General features: G+C 39.4%; 1 protein-coding gene across 2 annotated transcripts in view; it reads left to right on the forward strand.

Annotated features, from left to right (window-relative positions):
* The window catches only part of ERBIN (erbb2 interacting protein), an 84,126-nt gene that overhangs the window by 23,923 nt on the left and 43,109 nt on the right, over nt 1-17,094 (forward strand). For both annotated transcript variants that reach the window (XM_080972282.1, XM_080972283.1), the window contains exons 2-4: nt 5,768-5,824; nt 7,919-8,116; nt 10,604-10,721. In XM_080972282.1, the coding sequence (XP_080828408.1) occupies nt 7,928-8,116; nt 10,604-10,721 (307 nt within the window). In that variant the 5' untranslated portion in view covers nt 5,768-5,824; nt 7,919-7,927. The remainder of the gene's footprint in view (nt 1-5,767; nt 5,825-7,918; nt 8,117-10,603; nt 10,722-17,094) is intronic.

A 17,094-nucleotide genomic window follows, 5' to 3' on the forward strand; every position in this document is an offset into this window, starting at 1 on the left:
TGTGAATGGGATCTGTTCCGGAGCTCCAGTTGCATCCCAAGGAATTCGCAACCAGAGGTGCTGCTTCTGCGCATGCGCGGCGAACCCTGCAAAAATACATCCGGGTTTGCCATGTACATATCCCAAAGGATATGTAACTGGAGGTGAACGCAAGTAGAGGTACCACTGTACTTGTCTTTCTACTTCAGTGTAGGCCTGGGCCTACACATCAGTATATATACATCAGTATATCGCACAGGACTGGTATGAGGGGCAGGCAGCGATGATGGCTTCACTCAGTGGTATCTCGCGGGTGAAACTGTTGCCTCCTGAGTCCCTCTGCTACCAGCGCCCAGTGCACCAAGGGAGAAACAAGCTTCAGTCAGGCGCTGAAGGCAGAGGTACTCAGGAGCAGTGGCGGTTTCACCAGTGATATACCACTGAGTGAAACTGCCATTGCAGTCTTCCCTCATACTGCTGCAGAGGCAGAAACAAGCTGCATCAGTGAGGCTCTGATACAGCTTGTTCCTCCCTTGCTTCTTTAAACTGCTTGGCTGAGGAGTGTGCCACTGCCCTTGCCTCGGCCAAGCAGTTTTACGGAGCCCCAGACCTGCCACCGGCTCGCAGCGTCAGGGTGGAGGCTCCGTTAAAGTGCTCCCCCTCTCCAGCTGAGGGAGCCCCGATCCTTCTCCTGCTCACATGCTTTTTTATTTAAGGATCTTCTTTGTAAAACAAATTGAGCAATAAAACAATTTTAAATAGTAAAAGGGAAGTACTTACGAAAATTCAGGAAATGTTGACAAGAATTGAACTTTGAATACAATTAGTAAGACATTGAGTGGAAGCAAGTAGAAAACAATGGTAGCAGTCCAAAAGGGAGGGGGAACCTCAGGATGTCACTGGAGAATATAGTATCTAAATAACTATTGTGCATGGGGCGGGGGGAGATGCTAAGCATTTCGATTTCTACACGTTGGCTGCTTGCAAGCTTTGAATTTAAGTGCCATAAGAATCTTCAAAAGTCAGACAAATTGACTTCAGTGGGATTTCCCCACCTGATGTGTGCATAGGGTTGCATCCTAAGTCATTACAAGATTGTAGGTTGATGATATTAGATTTGTAAACTTATCCCATAGCTTTTAATCTTGAGTTCCAACATAGCTGACAATTGGGATCCAAGTGCAGTGTCCAGTGAGCATTTTGTAGTGAGGAGTGTTCTTAAATAAGATTCAAGAGCATGTTTTCAGTTTAAACTGGTTACATAATAATCTGTCAAGCTTAATTGGCTGTTAGCAGGCAAGTAAATCGAGGAAGCACATAAAATAAAGCTGTCAGTTTGGGAACCATTGTGAAGTGTTGAATTGGAGATGATCTGTCACCTGTTTTCTAGCTTGTGTTGTGCGGGGGGGGGGAGGCATTTCCACAGAGCTTCATGCAGAGATTATGATTACTCAGAAAAGAAGGCTGCCTGTGTTCAAATAATAATATGTTAATAGTGGAAATCAAAGTAATAGCTGTTTGCTCCAGTTTTTATCTCCACCCCTCCATGTTTGTGTATGTAAGTGATTTAAGAGTTACGCTTAAAATTTTTACTAAAGCATTAGTATGCGCACTGCTTATTTCATTTAGAAGAGATGTTGGTTAAATTCAAATGATTCTCCAAACAGTTGATTTTGGAGGGCTAATAATGAACCACTCATTCCTTCTCCCACTTCCTGGGTTCCTTTCACATAGCTGGCCATCACATCTTAATTGGGAAGGTGCTAATCTCTATAAACTGTTAATTTGGAAGGCCACTTCAAATCATGGTTTGAAGGTTAATGTAACCACAGTTTTGCTCATTTAGTATGTGACTTCATAGTATACACAGCAAACACTTATGTCCTGGGGAGTCAGGACCAAGGATGCGGAAATGGAGAAGAGAGCCTCTCTCTCCCATTGTATGTCCTGATGCCCATGACCATGGTTTGAGGAATTAGTGATATCTGAACTGAACCACTAAGTAAAGATCTGATCCTTTGCAATAAGTCTCCCCCCCCAAACATTTTAGCTAGTTTTCTACTTGTAAGCACTAGAGAAAACTGCTTTCCATGGTAGGTTTTAATAGGGTTTGAAAATGGTACTTCATGTTTCTGTAATTGCAACTAGTCACTTGGAAAAAAAGGAGGAAAACATGTGTTTTGTTTCTTTTTAAAGAATGTTACTTTTAAAAAAGGCAACTAATAGGACTTATTATTTGTATTGGTTGCTGTAGAAATTCAACCTCATTATAAGGATCCATGATTCAAACATTAAAATTGTCAGTTAATAACTTACTGTTGAACACTGTCTGCATGTATTCTTGGCATAATGTTTTGTTGTTTTTGGGTGAAAAGTTGGAAGGGGAATTTTATCATTGTTAAGCTATGCTTGCCCAAACTAAACTTGCTGTAATGAGCTGCTGTCATATACAGACTTTGAACGGCTGTTCAGATATTAACACACACTTACATGCCCATGATGAGATTGTAAGCGGTCCAGAATGATTCCTTCCCTCCAAATAGAGAGAAGTCCCTAGGGAAATTTTTAGTTCATGTATCCAGGATTGGAGGAGATTCTGCATAGAAATAATTGCATGATCATCTGGCTTAGGTGTGCTGGGGGATCTGGAGAGGAAGCTTATTTTTGGGGGGGGGGACCACAGGGTAGGTGCTGATGTGTCTCCCCTCTCTCTCTCTCTCTCTCTCTCTCTCTCTCACACACACACACACACACACACGGATTCTAAATAACCTAGCTACTTTCTTCCTTAAAAACTGACTTGGAAATTAGTATTAATTTGACCCCTTTAACATGAGTATGCTTGTGTAAACCATAATGGACAACTGTTTGGATTGGGGCTGCAGTTGGGTTAAATAAATAAATAATTTCTGGTGTTGCTGTGTAGGGTTTCAAAGGCAGTGTGGATAACCCATTTTGCATCTTCTTTAAAAGAGAAGCCGCTCTCCTCTTGTAATGGATATGCTCCTTCCCTTGCAGTCATGGCCTTCGTTTCCTGAATGTTAGGACTACAAAACATTTGGAATGTGTTCTTTGCTTGAGCTATTATGTTGAACCCTAAATGAGAGGACATGTTTGCTGTTTTATAGGGTTTATAGTTGGAATGATGCAACAGAGATTCCATTCTGAAACTGTTTTTAGTCTGCTGGATGTCTGATTTAAACATCGTGCTGCTGTAAGAGCTTCTGTTTTAAAATTAGTCCACAATGTGCCTAATTTTATAACTTCTTCCTTATAGGATATCATAGCAAATATTACTGATCATGCTATACTAGAATTTTATTCCAGACTTGTTCAGATAAAATACTTTTGCCTCTGACAGTCCCTGATGGTTGTGAACTGCCTTGAGATCTGTGGGTGAAGGACAGTATACAAAGTAAATAAAAAATTAACAATAATAGTGCTCATTGAGGTAGTACATCTGTGTCTGGGGTGCATATCCATTCAGACAACAAATAGAGAAAGGCCTATCAGGGAGAAGACTTCTAGCATAGCATTCATTGTGGCATTCTAGTTTTCTTTGTCTAGAAGCCGCTTTTTCCCATTAGAGAGCAGACAGTCCTGTCCTGTGAATCACCATCTGCATTCTGACAGCCCAGATGCAGGTTTACCACCTCTAGTGAGAATTAGGTCACTGTCCCTCATGTGAAATATTCTACAGCTTTCTTAATATCATCCTATCAGAAACTAAGAAAAGGCATCACATAGTCCCTGTTTGTGAGATCAGATTAAACTAGGCTGAATTATTTTATCTGTGACATTATCAAGCTGTCTCATTTTTGATCTCTTAATGGTTTTACAGCAAATCCTCTATCTATAATGGAATTAGTCCATTAATCTTACTGCTGAGCTTGAATGTTTTTTTCTTTCCCCCACTTGACTCCAGTGTATTTTTAGTGATTAGACCATAAAAATAATAAATTGTAATTGCACTTGTTGATGGCTGTACAGAAAACGTGTGTGGGCACACATACACATGCTTTGTATGAATGATACCTATCAAACAATTAAGCAATTGTAGTTTTTTCAAAAACTACAATTTTGGTGACAGGGAAACATTCTAAGGTCTGGTCTCGGTTGTATACAATATTAACTTGCTACATGTAACTTCTTCATTGACTAAACTGAGGCACATGATAAACCATTTAAATATTTATCAAACTTCTTTTCTGTTTTCTTAGCCTTTGGGGTGTATTGTTATTAGCCTAAAAATATCTATTTAAAGCCACAACTAAAAGCCTATTTTTTAAAAAATTAAGAAGCTGAATTCTAATGCAGGTTACAAAAGAAGTCATGGGCTGTGTAATAACCACCCTGATTCAGCATACCTATACTAACACACAGGATAAAACCCTTCTCTATATGTGGAGGGATCGCAGTAGGGCAGTGATTCCCAAACTCCACACATCTGCCCTGACCATAAGGCATAACAAATGCCCTGCCTTCCAGACTGTTGCAGGAAACAGGAAGTCTGTTTGTGCCTCATATAATCTCCATTTGGTGTGATGCCAACATATGGAGAGAAAATCCATGATATGCCCCATCAGGATCCCTCTGTACACAAGATCTCTTTTGCCCCCTGCATGGTGAAGAATTGTGCTCACAATGTGCATGTGTTACATAGTTCACAATACATTGAGGATTTGTATAAGAACCAGCGTTGCTCATTTGAAAGAGAGTTTTGACAAGGGTCTATGTTAAAATCATAGCTTTATCTGTTAAAATCAGGGTACTGCTGAAATGTAAAGCTTCCTGGTCTCCTGTGCTTCTTCCATGTGTGAAACTATCATAAGAGGAACAATAACCTAAGCAAAATCATGGTTTTCCTTAGAAAAATCCACTAGCTTACATGCCCTAGTTGTATTTATGTAAATAGGAAATCAGTGTTTTCATTGATATTATGAATATACCGTCATGCATGATAAGGGTTTTATATGTTCCTTGTACAGATTGTTTATACATCAGAACTTCCCTAAGATTGTTTCACATATTTTGTCATATATTCTGAAAACATTAAGTATAGGTTAGAGACAATATTGGCTGACTTGTACAATTCTGTCTTCCTGGATCTTAAAATAAATAAATATGGGGTGGTAACTAACTGCCATCTGCTTCATACAGAGAGATTGTGTTCTATAAATGTAGATAGCTAAAACTATGTAGACTGGCCTTTTGATTACTAGTGTAGTTATCAGTCTTGAGATAAATAAATGGATCCCTTTAATTGTAATAATAATCTGGGACATTGTTTTCAGGTTAATGGGTGCCACTTGGTTTTTTGATCATGGTGGGTACTGTTTTTCTACTGAGTGTGATGATTCTCATTTTTAAAATTTGGTGTAGGTTTAACTATATTAACACATACATAGTCAAAATGTAACATTTCATGGTCTATGAACTTCCTTTTGATTTTATTTTGATATTTAAATGAATGCCTCTGAATCTTTTGGAGAAACCATTGCAGTAATAAAGTGGATGGCAAATTAGACTTTGTCGTTTTACCTATTCTCTGCCTTTAAATTTAAAATGTGTACCTAGGATGTTTGGTGAGTTTTCTAAATGATGCTGGTTTTTAGAAATATAGGATAGAATCTCCAGAATGTTAGGAGGTTCATAGAATAATGGAATTGTAAAGTTGATTTTTTCTGTTCAGTATATATAAATGTAATAGAAATGAAAGGGAAGCAGGGATCCTGCTTTTTCAGATTCATAGTTTTGCCTAAGATTGTCATTTCTTTTTCTTTCCCAGAATGTTGGCTATGAAAGCTCAGGGAAGAAGTAGCAGGGAGAAAAACATTACCCAGTGGTAAGTTTAACCCTCCGCCCCATTGAATTAGATAAAAAAGTAGTGTTTCAATCACATTGGTTTTTAAACTATTTTCTTTACTATTTTTTAGCTTTGGATACCAAATAAAATTTTAGCGATACCTTTAACTGTATATATGCTTATAAAAGTAATCAGGAAATGAAGAAGAAACAATTTAGCTGTTTACTTTTGTAATTCAAATTTTAGCAATACTTCATTTTCTATTTATTATTATTATTAATTAAACTTCTATACCATCCTTCATCTGAAGATCACAGGATGGTTTGCAATATAAAAACACAAAAATGCATATGATGATTTATACCCCACTCTCCCTGGACAAGTCCGGGCTCAGGGCTGCTAACATCAGGTATAAAAACATTTGATTAAAATACAACTTAAAATGCAGCCTCATTTCAGTGGAAGCCCAGATCAAAAACTGTTTGGGGGGGGGGGGAATGTCAGATCTTCATCAAGGCCAACTATCCAGACTGGTCCTACGTGGGCCAGAAAAAAGCCAGGGAAGTCCCCAAATAGGGGTTCCATAACAGAAGGAAAAGGAAAGCGGGGGAGGGGATCAGGCTGATTCCAAGCCAAAGGCCAGGCAGAACAACTCTGTCTTACAGGCCCTGCGGAAAGAAATCAGATCCCGCAAGGCCCTGGTCTCATGAGACAGAGTGTTCCACCAGGCCAGAGCCAGTGTTGAAAAGGCCCTGGCCCTGGTTGAGGCTAATCTGACTTCCTTAGGGCCTGGGACCTCTAGAGTGTTGCTATTTATGGACCTTAAGGTCCTCTGCAGGGCATACCAGGAGAGGCGGTCCCGTAGGTACGAGGGTCCTAGGCCGCAAAGGGCTTTAAAGGTCAAAACCAGCACCTTAAACCTGACTCTGTACTCCACCGGGAGCCAGTGCAGTTGGAAAAGCACTGGGTGAATGTGGTCCCGCGGCAAGGACCCCGTAAGGAGTCTCGCTGCAGCATTCTGCACTCGTTGGAGTTTCTGGGACAACTTCAAGGGCAGCCCCATGTAGAGCAAGTTACAGTAGTCAAGCCTGGAGGTGATGGTTGCATGGATCACTGTGGCCAGATCAGGGCGGGAAAGGTAAGGGACCAACTGTTTGATATGGCGGAGATGGAAAAATGCCACCTTTGCAGTAGCTCCGTGGAGGCACACCCAAACTCTTGACAGAAGGCACTGGCACAAGTTGAGCCCCGGCAAGAGATGGGAGTTGGCCCCATAACAAACAAACACACCCACACCCCAAGTTTAAAAGGCCATAGATTGCTTAACCAGACAAAGGCCTGGAAGAAGAGAAATGTTCAAAAAGGTAATCCCTTACCTGTGCCCTTTACCTCTTATTGTTCTATCAATCCAGCCATTAAACTTTAAACTTTAAACTGGAGCTAAGCCATGGTTTAGTTTAAATGCATTACATCTGAACCTGGGCTTGTGGTTTGTCTTGCTTCAGGCAAAATATGTTTGTTTTTGGTTTACTGCTTGTTTGTCTGAGGCAGACAAACTATGAGTCTGAGTTTGGATATGGCTTAGCTCTGAGTAGTGCAGCAGCAGAAGAACTAGAAGAGAAGCAAAGCAGCCATGGTTAGTTAACTCAGGAAGTACTGACTTACAGCACACAGAGAAGGAGGGGGGGGGATAGGGTGGTGCCCTTATGGAATGGTTGGTCACAAGGCTTATGTATATAAACCATGATATATACATTTGAGTATTTACTCCCTTAACACCCTGATGCTTTGCAAGTTGAGTAAAGTTATAGTTGACTGCATGGCTGGATTCTACTCTTAATGAAGGAGTAGAGTAGCATGAAGAGGTCACTATTTCTGCTGAGAGATAGTTTAATCTGAAGAACTGTATGGGTATGACCTTTTAAAAAAACCCAAACCCAGATTTGTGTAACTGTCAGCTTTCACAGTACTAATATTTATACATTATTGCTTATTTATATACTACTTTTTAGTCCAAAGGCCTTTTCCTTTACATACCTTTTCTATCCTTGCTAAAGTATATGGCAGTATTTTGTGCAGCATCCTAAGTCTATTGCTGTTTTTATAATGATTTGTTTCCTCTTTTTACAAGAGTGCCTGAAAATGACAACAAAGCGGAACTTGTTCGTGCGGTTGGTGCCATGCCGCTGTTTGCGTGGAGAAGAAGAAACTGTCACTGCACTTGATTACTCTCATTGCAGCTTGGAGCAGGTGCCGAAGGAGATTTTTACTTTCGAAAAGACATTGGAAGAACTCTATTTAGATGCTAATCAAATTGAAGAACTTCCAAAGGTATGTTAGCTTCTAATTGTGTGAGTGAGTGAGAGAAGAGTGCTCACGTGCACATTTGTGCACAAGGACAGGGGATGGACTGATAATCTTCTAGTTGCTTTATAACACCGATAGCCAGTATTGCTGAACATACTTCTCTGGTCCTGTGCTGGTCCGCACCAAAGTGAACCATGGTTAATATTAAATGGCAGCTGAATTTTGCAGCCTCATTTGCAGCCAGTGAATTTGGGGTCCATTTTTCTGATTATGGGGAGGAGGAGCTTGCCTTTAGAAGTGGCAGCAGTAACTTGTTTGTGTTTTGTATAGTACTTATTGTGCTACAGATGCAGGTATTGGGAGTGGCAATAGCAGAACTCCCGTCTCAGTAGGCTGGATACTATTTACTTTTTCTCAAAACACCTCAGATGCGGTGTCATTCCTGAATGTGTGTTTGTGTGTGGGAATGATGAGCCCTAACTGCAGCCACCATTCTGGGGAGAGGGTAGCAGTTGTCACTTTTTCTCCTCCACAATGCTCTGGAATGATACTGGGTTGTATTTCACTGATAACTTTTACGCAAAGTAGACACATTGAAATTAACATGATGAACTTGGGTTCATTAATTTCATTGGGTCTACTCTGAATAAAAGTGGAATACAACCCATAATGTCCAAGGTATTTGGGAAGAAAACTAGTGGTGTCAGACCACCAGGAGGGGCTCTATACACCTGTGGCAATGGGACAATAAAGCTTTTTTTAAAAGTTGCAGAACCACTACTGAAGAAAATTGTAAGCCATGAGGGTGGCAAATTTCACCACCACTCCTCAAAACAGCAAAGTTGCTTTGTTACCATGAGGTAAGGCAGGGGTCGGCCAACTTTGACAGATGGGTGGGACCACCCACCTGGACATCGTTATGGCACTGACAGTGCTTTTTTAGAGGAGGTTGCTGTATCAGTTGTTCAGCAACCTCCTTTGAACTTCTATGGGTGGCATTCAGCTGATTAGCTCTGGGAGCACACTTTCAGATAGGTACCTCCTTTAACTCTTTGCTGATGGGAAAATGCTGTTTAAAAATGAAACATTTTCTTCTCTGCAGAGGAAGTGGTTTAGATTTAAAGTACCAGAGGAAGCCCTTTGAAGCCAAACTGCTTCCTGAAACCCCCTTGGCTGCAACCATTACAAATATACTAGCATGTGATTTTAAGATGGGGGTGGGAATCTAAAATCTGAGTCTTTAAACAAGATACCAATGTTTTGTTACTACCTCCAGCTAAAATTATATTTCATTAATATGTACAACTCATATCAGGTTAATAACTATTTATTTTATCTGAATGCTTAAAATTTTTATGTTAGTAACTTACTACTTTACTGTTATTTATTACATAGTTCCTCACGATCATTGTGTGAGATGGGTTAGGTTGAATGATGGTGAGCAGCCCAAGTGAACTTCATGGCCAAGTGTAGATTTGAACCTTGGTCTCCCCATTCTAATCCAACTCTCTCCACTATACTACTCTGGTTCTCAGATCTGTCATTTTCCTCCAGTGGCCAGAATTATCACAATATATAGACTTACCCTCAATATATATATATTGTAGTCCTCAGTGATGGATTGCTAGTTTTGAATCAGTAGGATACTAAAGAGCACAAGGGGTTTAGCTACAAATCTGCTAGTCCCGTGTTTGAAGTTGCCTCTGCCATTAATTCATTAGGTGCCCTTGGGCAAACTGGTCTCTGTTCCATAATCAGTTTGGAGATAATCCCTGGCTTTCAAGGGTTCGTCTGTAAAGTGATCTGATGTACACAGTCCTTGATTCCAATCTCACTTTCATTTCATGAGATTATCTTCTCTCTGCTCATGATTTGACATCTTCTAGGTTGGTTACCATGAAACATGTCTTAAATTCAGGGCTTGTGGGCTTTGAATTGCAAGAAGTTTTCAAGGGATTCTAGGATCTACAACAGCTACAGTGTTTACAAGACTCCACTGCTTTTTTGCCTCTCATGGCTTCTAGCCATGTTTCCCTAAATGCATTTAACTGTGTTTCTTCCTGGAGTGGAATCAGTTTTGAATATTAACTATGAAGAGCTGTGGATTTTGGGGGTTGTTTTTTTTGGTAAACTTTAGTATGTTTTACCCATGCGTTCACCAGAAAGGAGTGTTATGCTGTGTTATTAATTTGTTAACAATTTATTTTTTGCTTTAAAATACAGATTATCAGTATAGACAGATTAATACTTAATAAATAATTATTATGAAGTAAGTTTTTTGCCAACAATTTTATAAGAATATTTGTAGTGTCCTTTAAAACTCTTAATGTACAAGATTAGCTTTGGTTATTTGTATGTGATTAATAGCTTCAAAATCATGGAACGTAAAATATTTCTTGCAAATTATTTTGAACACTATATCATTTCTTTGACTCAGTAGCTGGGCTTTAAGAAGTTTAAACCTAGCATATTACAATAATATGCTCTCTTTTTTGGTCTTTGTCTCAATAGCAACTTTTTAACTGTCAGTCTCTGCACAAGTTGAGTTTGCCGGACAATGATCTAACAACATTGCCTGCATCCATAGCAAATCTCATTAACCTCAGGGAACTGGATGTCAGCAAGAATGGTGAGTTTTTTTGTTGAAACAATCAAAAGCACTGAAGAGCAAGGCTGTGTCAGTGTATAAATTTCAGTTTTTTGATTGACCTGTAATAGTTGAGTTTCTGTAAAAAAAATATTGTTTGTCTCTAACATAGTTCTAAGTGAACATGATTCTCTCATTCCCCTCCCCTCACCCCACTCCAATCTGTTCTAAACATTCCCACAAAGTTCTGGGGTAGATGTGGCAAGGGTTCAGGACCTGCACAGTGAGAAGAGAGCAGGGAAAGATCTGCTGCACAAGCGAAAATCCTTGTGCTGATGGACACAGGAGTTGAATTCCTTCCCATTCCTCTTAATTAACAATCTTGTGGTATTGTTATGTAGGGTTTTCCCTTTCTGTTGTCTGTATTCTCAGCCTTACTTCAAATGCCATGCTATACAGAGGCACAGTTGTGTACCTAAACCAAATACCACTTTTGCTTCCTGTCAGTGCAGGGCAAAATCACAACGCTCAAAAGTTGACCTGGTTTTTTGCTGGATGCTTGCAACTCCTATGTGACCTTTTCTTCAAATCAATAGCCTAAGGAGATGTGAACTAAGAGCATTAAAACTTACTTTCTAGCTTGTAAAACATTGATTTCTGTCACTTGTTCATTCCCTAAAACTTTTTAACCATGGCTTCTAGCATGTTACTTAGTTTATATCTGTTGTTTTCAATGTGCTTTCTTATCAGTTACTGGATTTTTTTAAATTGATTACTTTTGTTTCTTGTCTCCCCCCCCCCCCATTTATTCAGGATTGCTTACAACTGCTGTGAGCCACCATGAGAGTTTTTTTTAAAAAACACACACCTGAATGGTTGTATAGAATAAGTTAAAATAAATAATAAACTAAGGTGATTATAACCCCCCCCATAAATCTCCCCCCATAGGCTCCAGCAGTCAACACATTTTAAAACTTGAAATATTCCTAGAATGCGCACACTTAGGCTTGGCTTCTGACAAGTCTGAAGTGAGAGGAATTTCATAGCTGTGAGGCAACTGTTGAAAAGTGCCTTGATCTCTCAGCTTGGATTATATGTAAAATAATCAAGACACCATACTTGGCAAATCAGAAGGATCACACTGGGACGTAGGTAGAGAATTGATCTGAATGGAGTGCCAGATAAGACCCCAATGCGGTCATTTTTAGACCAAGTTACCACTGCTGAAAATCAAAGGAAAGGCTTGAAAATGTGTGCTTAAATGTTTAAATTCTAAAACGAGAGAGAGTATTCAGGCAACACTTTATTTTCTGTTAGTGAAATAATTCAATAGAGGTATTTTATTCAGCAAACATACTGGTCTCTCTGATCTATTTATTAATCAGCCTGTCCAGATCCTATTGCTTCAGATGTTTTATAGCATTGGTCAATGACAGTAACATTAGCATGTATACCTGTCCAATTAATGTAATACAGTCTGGGTTTGTTTGCTTCTGGTTTGTAGAAGTTCAGATTCTCCTTGATTTATCAGCAGTTCATTCTGAACCTTCTATACACCTAGGGAAGTAATACGTTATTGTGTACTATTTCAAATGTTAATAGAATAGCATTGGTGAGACAAGCGTCTTCTTCTTCTTCAGAAGATACATCCCTAAACTACACTGGATTATAATAGGCAAATAGGAGGAAACTATAGTGGAGATTGCAATTTTGCATTTGATTGCTCTCTGTCAGACACCCAAGCTGAGTGATGGCTCAGGGCAGTCTGGCAGAGAACTCATTCCCACTCTTCCAAGCTTAGGGAAAACTGGCATAGAACTCAGTTGCTCCTTAAGAGCTTTTGCCATATGCCTGGGGCTGGTGGAGAAAAATAGTTAAAAGCCAAATCCAGAAACAAAAATACATTTTTTAAAAAACATTGCCACGCTTGTGTAATGCATATTGACAGTATTATGAGTTCTATTGGTAATTGGTGTATTTGAGGTGAACTAGTGCAAGCTTTTGATTAACTTGGCCAGTGTTGGAAATATCAAACAGTTTTGGTACTTCAATAGCAATGTGAGATAAGATTTTAGCTGTTCAGATTTAATTAGCCCAGAATCTCAGGACTGAGCACGGTTTCCTCCCCCTCACCTCATTTTAGTGCAGCAGAAAACCAAAACAGTTAATTATTTATTTTTCTTTCGAATATTATAGACCATTTTACACCATAGATGGTCACAAAATGGTTTACATAGTAATCAAATAATTAATCAAATAATAAGGGTTTTTAAACAAAAAGCACAGGTAAAATAATAGATTCCATAGACATAATACATGAGTAGGCAAACTAAGGCCCAGGGGCCAAATCCGGCCGAGTCGCCTTCTCAATCCGGCCCGCAGACGGTCTGGGAATCAGCGTGTTTTTACATGAATAGAATGTGTCCTTTTATTAAAATGCATCTCTGGGTTATTTGTGTGGCCTGTCTGGTGTTTTTACATGAGTATAATGTGTACTTTTATTTAAATTGCATCTCAGGGTTATTTGTGGGTCATAGGAATTTGTTCATGTTCTTTTCTTCAAAATATAGTCCAGCCCCCCACAAGGTCTGAGGGACAGTGGACTGGCCCCCTGCTGAAAAAGTTTGCTGACCCTTGACATAATACAACTTAAAATGCCTCCTGGAATAGAATGGTTTTCTGAAGTACGGTTTACACTTGCCTTAAAAGCATGACCGAATAATGGTTTGTAAACTTGGTTTTCACGCAACAGCAAATCATATTTTTGACTGTTGAAACAAACCAGGTGAAACTGCATTTTGCTGTGAAATTAGGACTCAGATTCAGGATCTCGGAGGGTGGGTGGGGAAAGTGAGTTTACAAACTTCATGCTCATTCTTGCAACACCAAGCCATAGTTTGGTATTGCTTGTGAAGAACTGCAATGTGTCTGGAGAGAGTAAGTAAATCATATAAATAATTGGAATCTGGCTTACGTTTCTACTACCAGTCAATAGGAAGTAGCTATTGAATTAGCTGCCACATGGTTTGCAGTCTTCACGTTCACCATTTTGTTCAGCTGGTACGGTGACAATTCACTTATATTCCTTTTCCTGTAGTTAAAACCAAACATGTGAACAACTATCAGTCCCTTTCACAGTGTTCAGTGTAAGCTGCTATGAGTGCAGGGTGTTTCTTTTTCTGCTTTTTAATGTACAGTGGTGCCCCTCAAGACAAATGCCTCGCAAGACGAAAAACTCGCTAGACGAAAGGGTTTTTCGTTTTTTGAGCTGCTTCACAAGACGATTTTCCCTATGGGCTTGCTTCGCAAGACGGAAACGTCTTGCAAGTTTGTTTCCTTTTTCTTAACACCGTTAATACAGTTGTGACTTGACTTCGAGGAGCAACTCATAGAACGTGGTGTGGTAGCCTTTTTTGAGGTTTTTAAAGACTTTGGTGATTTTTGAAGCTTTTCCAAAACTTTCCCGACACCGTGCTTCGCAAGACGAAAAAAATCGCAAGACGACAAAACTCGCCGAACGAATTAATTTCGTCTTGCGAGGCACCACTGTATCTCTTACCGAGATTTTGTCTCCTTGCTGTCACAAATATAAATATTTTGCATAAACTTGAGCTAGGAGGCAGTCTTTTAATCTCTGTTCCCTTAATGTTTTCTCGTAGAAGGCAATGCTTCTATTGGAATCTGGCCACATGCCTACTATTTTCTTAATTAAGTTTCATAAGTTTGTAAGACAGACTGTTCTGTTAACTTTGTGCACCTGAGAACCTCAGGGTAATCGCTTATTGTGTAAATTGCCTTGAAGAAAGTTCATTCTTGCCATTTATAAATGGGTTGCCAACCTGGCTCAAGAGGCGTTGGCAAGCTGCTTTTTGCATGGCTTCTAGTTATTTCAAGGAGGAGACAGTCCATTGCCCCCTCACTTCCATCTATGTGCTTGGGATGAGAGAGATAATTAGAAAAAGGAAATCTACTGTCCCTTCGCAGCTCAACACACAACTTCAGTTCCCAGGCACATTAAGACTATTCGGGGCTTGGAATAAGAGTGGATGAGACATAAAAGCCTTGTGTGTGAATGCTGTATTACTGGAACATTGGCCTGAGGCTGTACATGGCATGTCTGAGCAGCAGCTGTTTAAGCTCGGTGACTATAAGCAGAAGGTATCTTTAAGAAAAGATGACCTATGGAAAAGATGGTTAAGTCATGACATTGCTATTCGCACACACATTGAAAGCTGTATAAAGGAAAAGCAAATGGTCACAGTACTGTATCAGTCTTGAGGTTATAGGAAGTGGATTTCGCCTGTGTAAATGTATTTGTATATCTTAAGCTTATAAATTTTTACATGTCACAGTGAGGGGCCTTTTTGAAATGTAAGTTTAGCAAGCTGCTTGTGTTTCAAGCTCAGAGGTAGTTAAAACAGTCTCCCCTCCGCACCCCTCAGAGAGTGAATGGGAGAAATTATTCATGCAGATGGTATTAAGGTTGTATCAGACAACTATGTACCTGAGAGTGCCACAGGGAAGATACAGCACAGATTTGAAACTAACTTTGGATGTAAGGTTTTTTTGGAAAACGTACATACCTGGTTTAAATTGCTCACATTCTACTTGTCGTTTCCTTCTATATTGCCCCTCTGAGGATCAGTGCACCTGTTACAATCTTAATGATTAACCTTGTGTAAATTGGATGCTTGCAGCTCGATACTGTAATAATATTGAAGATTGGGATAAGCTTCCTCCCATTTGCAGTAAAGGCTGGAGAGCGCTAAGAATGCTACTCTTTTGACTCTCAGTGTTTTTGCTCCCCTGCCAATTAGTGATAAGGAGAGAACCTACTCCACATTTGCACACTCACCTGGACAAGAGGAATTATTTGCCGGAAGGGGTATAGGATGGCTGAGTAGGCACTTTCTTGTTTAGGTTCGTTCAGCTGATCCTCCTTGCTCTTCCTCTCAAAATTGCTTACCATAGATATAAAACACAACTTCAGTAAGCACAGTTTAAAACATTAAATTTCAAATTTCAAAAAAACCCCAAGATCAATTACTAAATAAGCTGACCAACACATTATTTAACCTAGTGCAGAAATCACATAAAAGTCCAAGAGCCCTCAATATTAAAACCCCAGATCTTCAAGCCAGCAGATTAAATGAACATGTAAACTTGAAGTGAATAGGATGCAGGAAGCACCTAATTTTCTTGGTCTCTTCTTGGTTGCCATTGCAATTCCCATTATTCTACAAATGAGTATTTGGTCTAAATTTAAAGTGTTAAGTGTGCAGGTTTATAAAACCTATTGAGAGCTCACAGAGACTCATATGGATTCTCTTATCATCCCTTTTATATTTGATATCGAGTGTTTCAGTTTAATGCCTGAAAACATTAGGTATCTGGCAAACCTCATTCCAAAATATGCCCCATTACCAAATAAGTATAACCAAGATTTATGCTGTTATCATCATCATTTTATTTGTATGCTGCCTTTCCATAGTTAAAGCCATGCTCAATGCAACTTACAGCATGAAAAGATTTACATGATTACAAACATAGCAAAGTTGGTTATAAACAATAAATATAAAACATTAAAAATTACACAACCAAATTGAAACAATTTCCACATAAATCATAATAAAATCTCTCTTTGTGTGTGATATAAACAGCAACAAAAACCCCACAACAACCCCCCTAAACAATACCGCAGCCCAAGAGTCTGTTCAGCAGCCTCTGCTTTTGCAGCTGGAGTCAATAAGGACCCATCCTCCCAGGCCAGGTGGGAAATGGCCAGCAAGGCAGGGAGCAGGTCTTCCAGGACTCACAGCCAAGATGATTCCTGTGTGTTCCTGTTTGTAATAAAAAGCTACCAGCTGAGATTTGGCATCATTTAATGTGTTTTAATACTGTTTTGAGACTTGAAATTTGCAGTGTGTAATGTCTGCAACTTTACACAATGTATTCCCTCCTTTATGGGGTTAGGGTCTTCAGACTGCCTTGGGAATTGGGTAGGAATTATTGTTATACTGCCTTAATTATTTTGGTATGTGCTGTAATTTTTGCCATATCTAACTTTCCTAAATTTATAAGAAACTTATTGAGTGTTATAGGAGAGTACAGTTCCACACCCTACCACTTCTCTATAGAGCATTGAATGAGAAAGACAGACCACCAGGATTGTAGCTCTGGCCTGCTGCCACTTTTGAATTTTCACTTAGATAGCTTTACTAGGCAAATGAATGGAGAGAAACTGGAGACAGCTTGCAGCCATGTCATGTAGAAGACTTAGAGGAAATTGCACAGATTATCTCACAGCTGTACAACCTTCACTACTTCCCATCTCATATGTATCATGGGCATCAGTGACACCTTTTCTCTGTAACATAGATAAAAGTTTGCTTAGTATAGTACAGTAGGTCATGGG

This window comes from Podarcis pityusensis (assembly GCF_964106645.2).
Source record: "Podarcis pityusensis genome assembly, chromosome: 11".
In the NCBI taxonomy this organism is placed as follows: Eukaryota; Metazoa; Chordata; class Lepidosauria; order Squamata; family Lacertidae; genus Podarcis; species Podarcis pityusensis.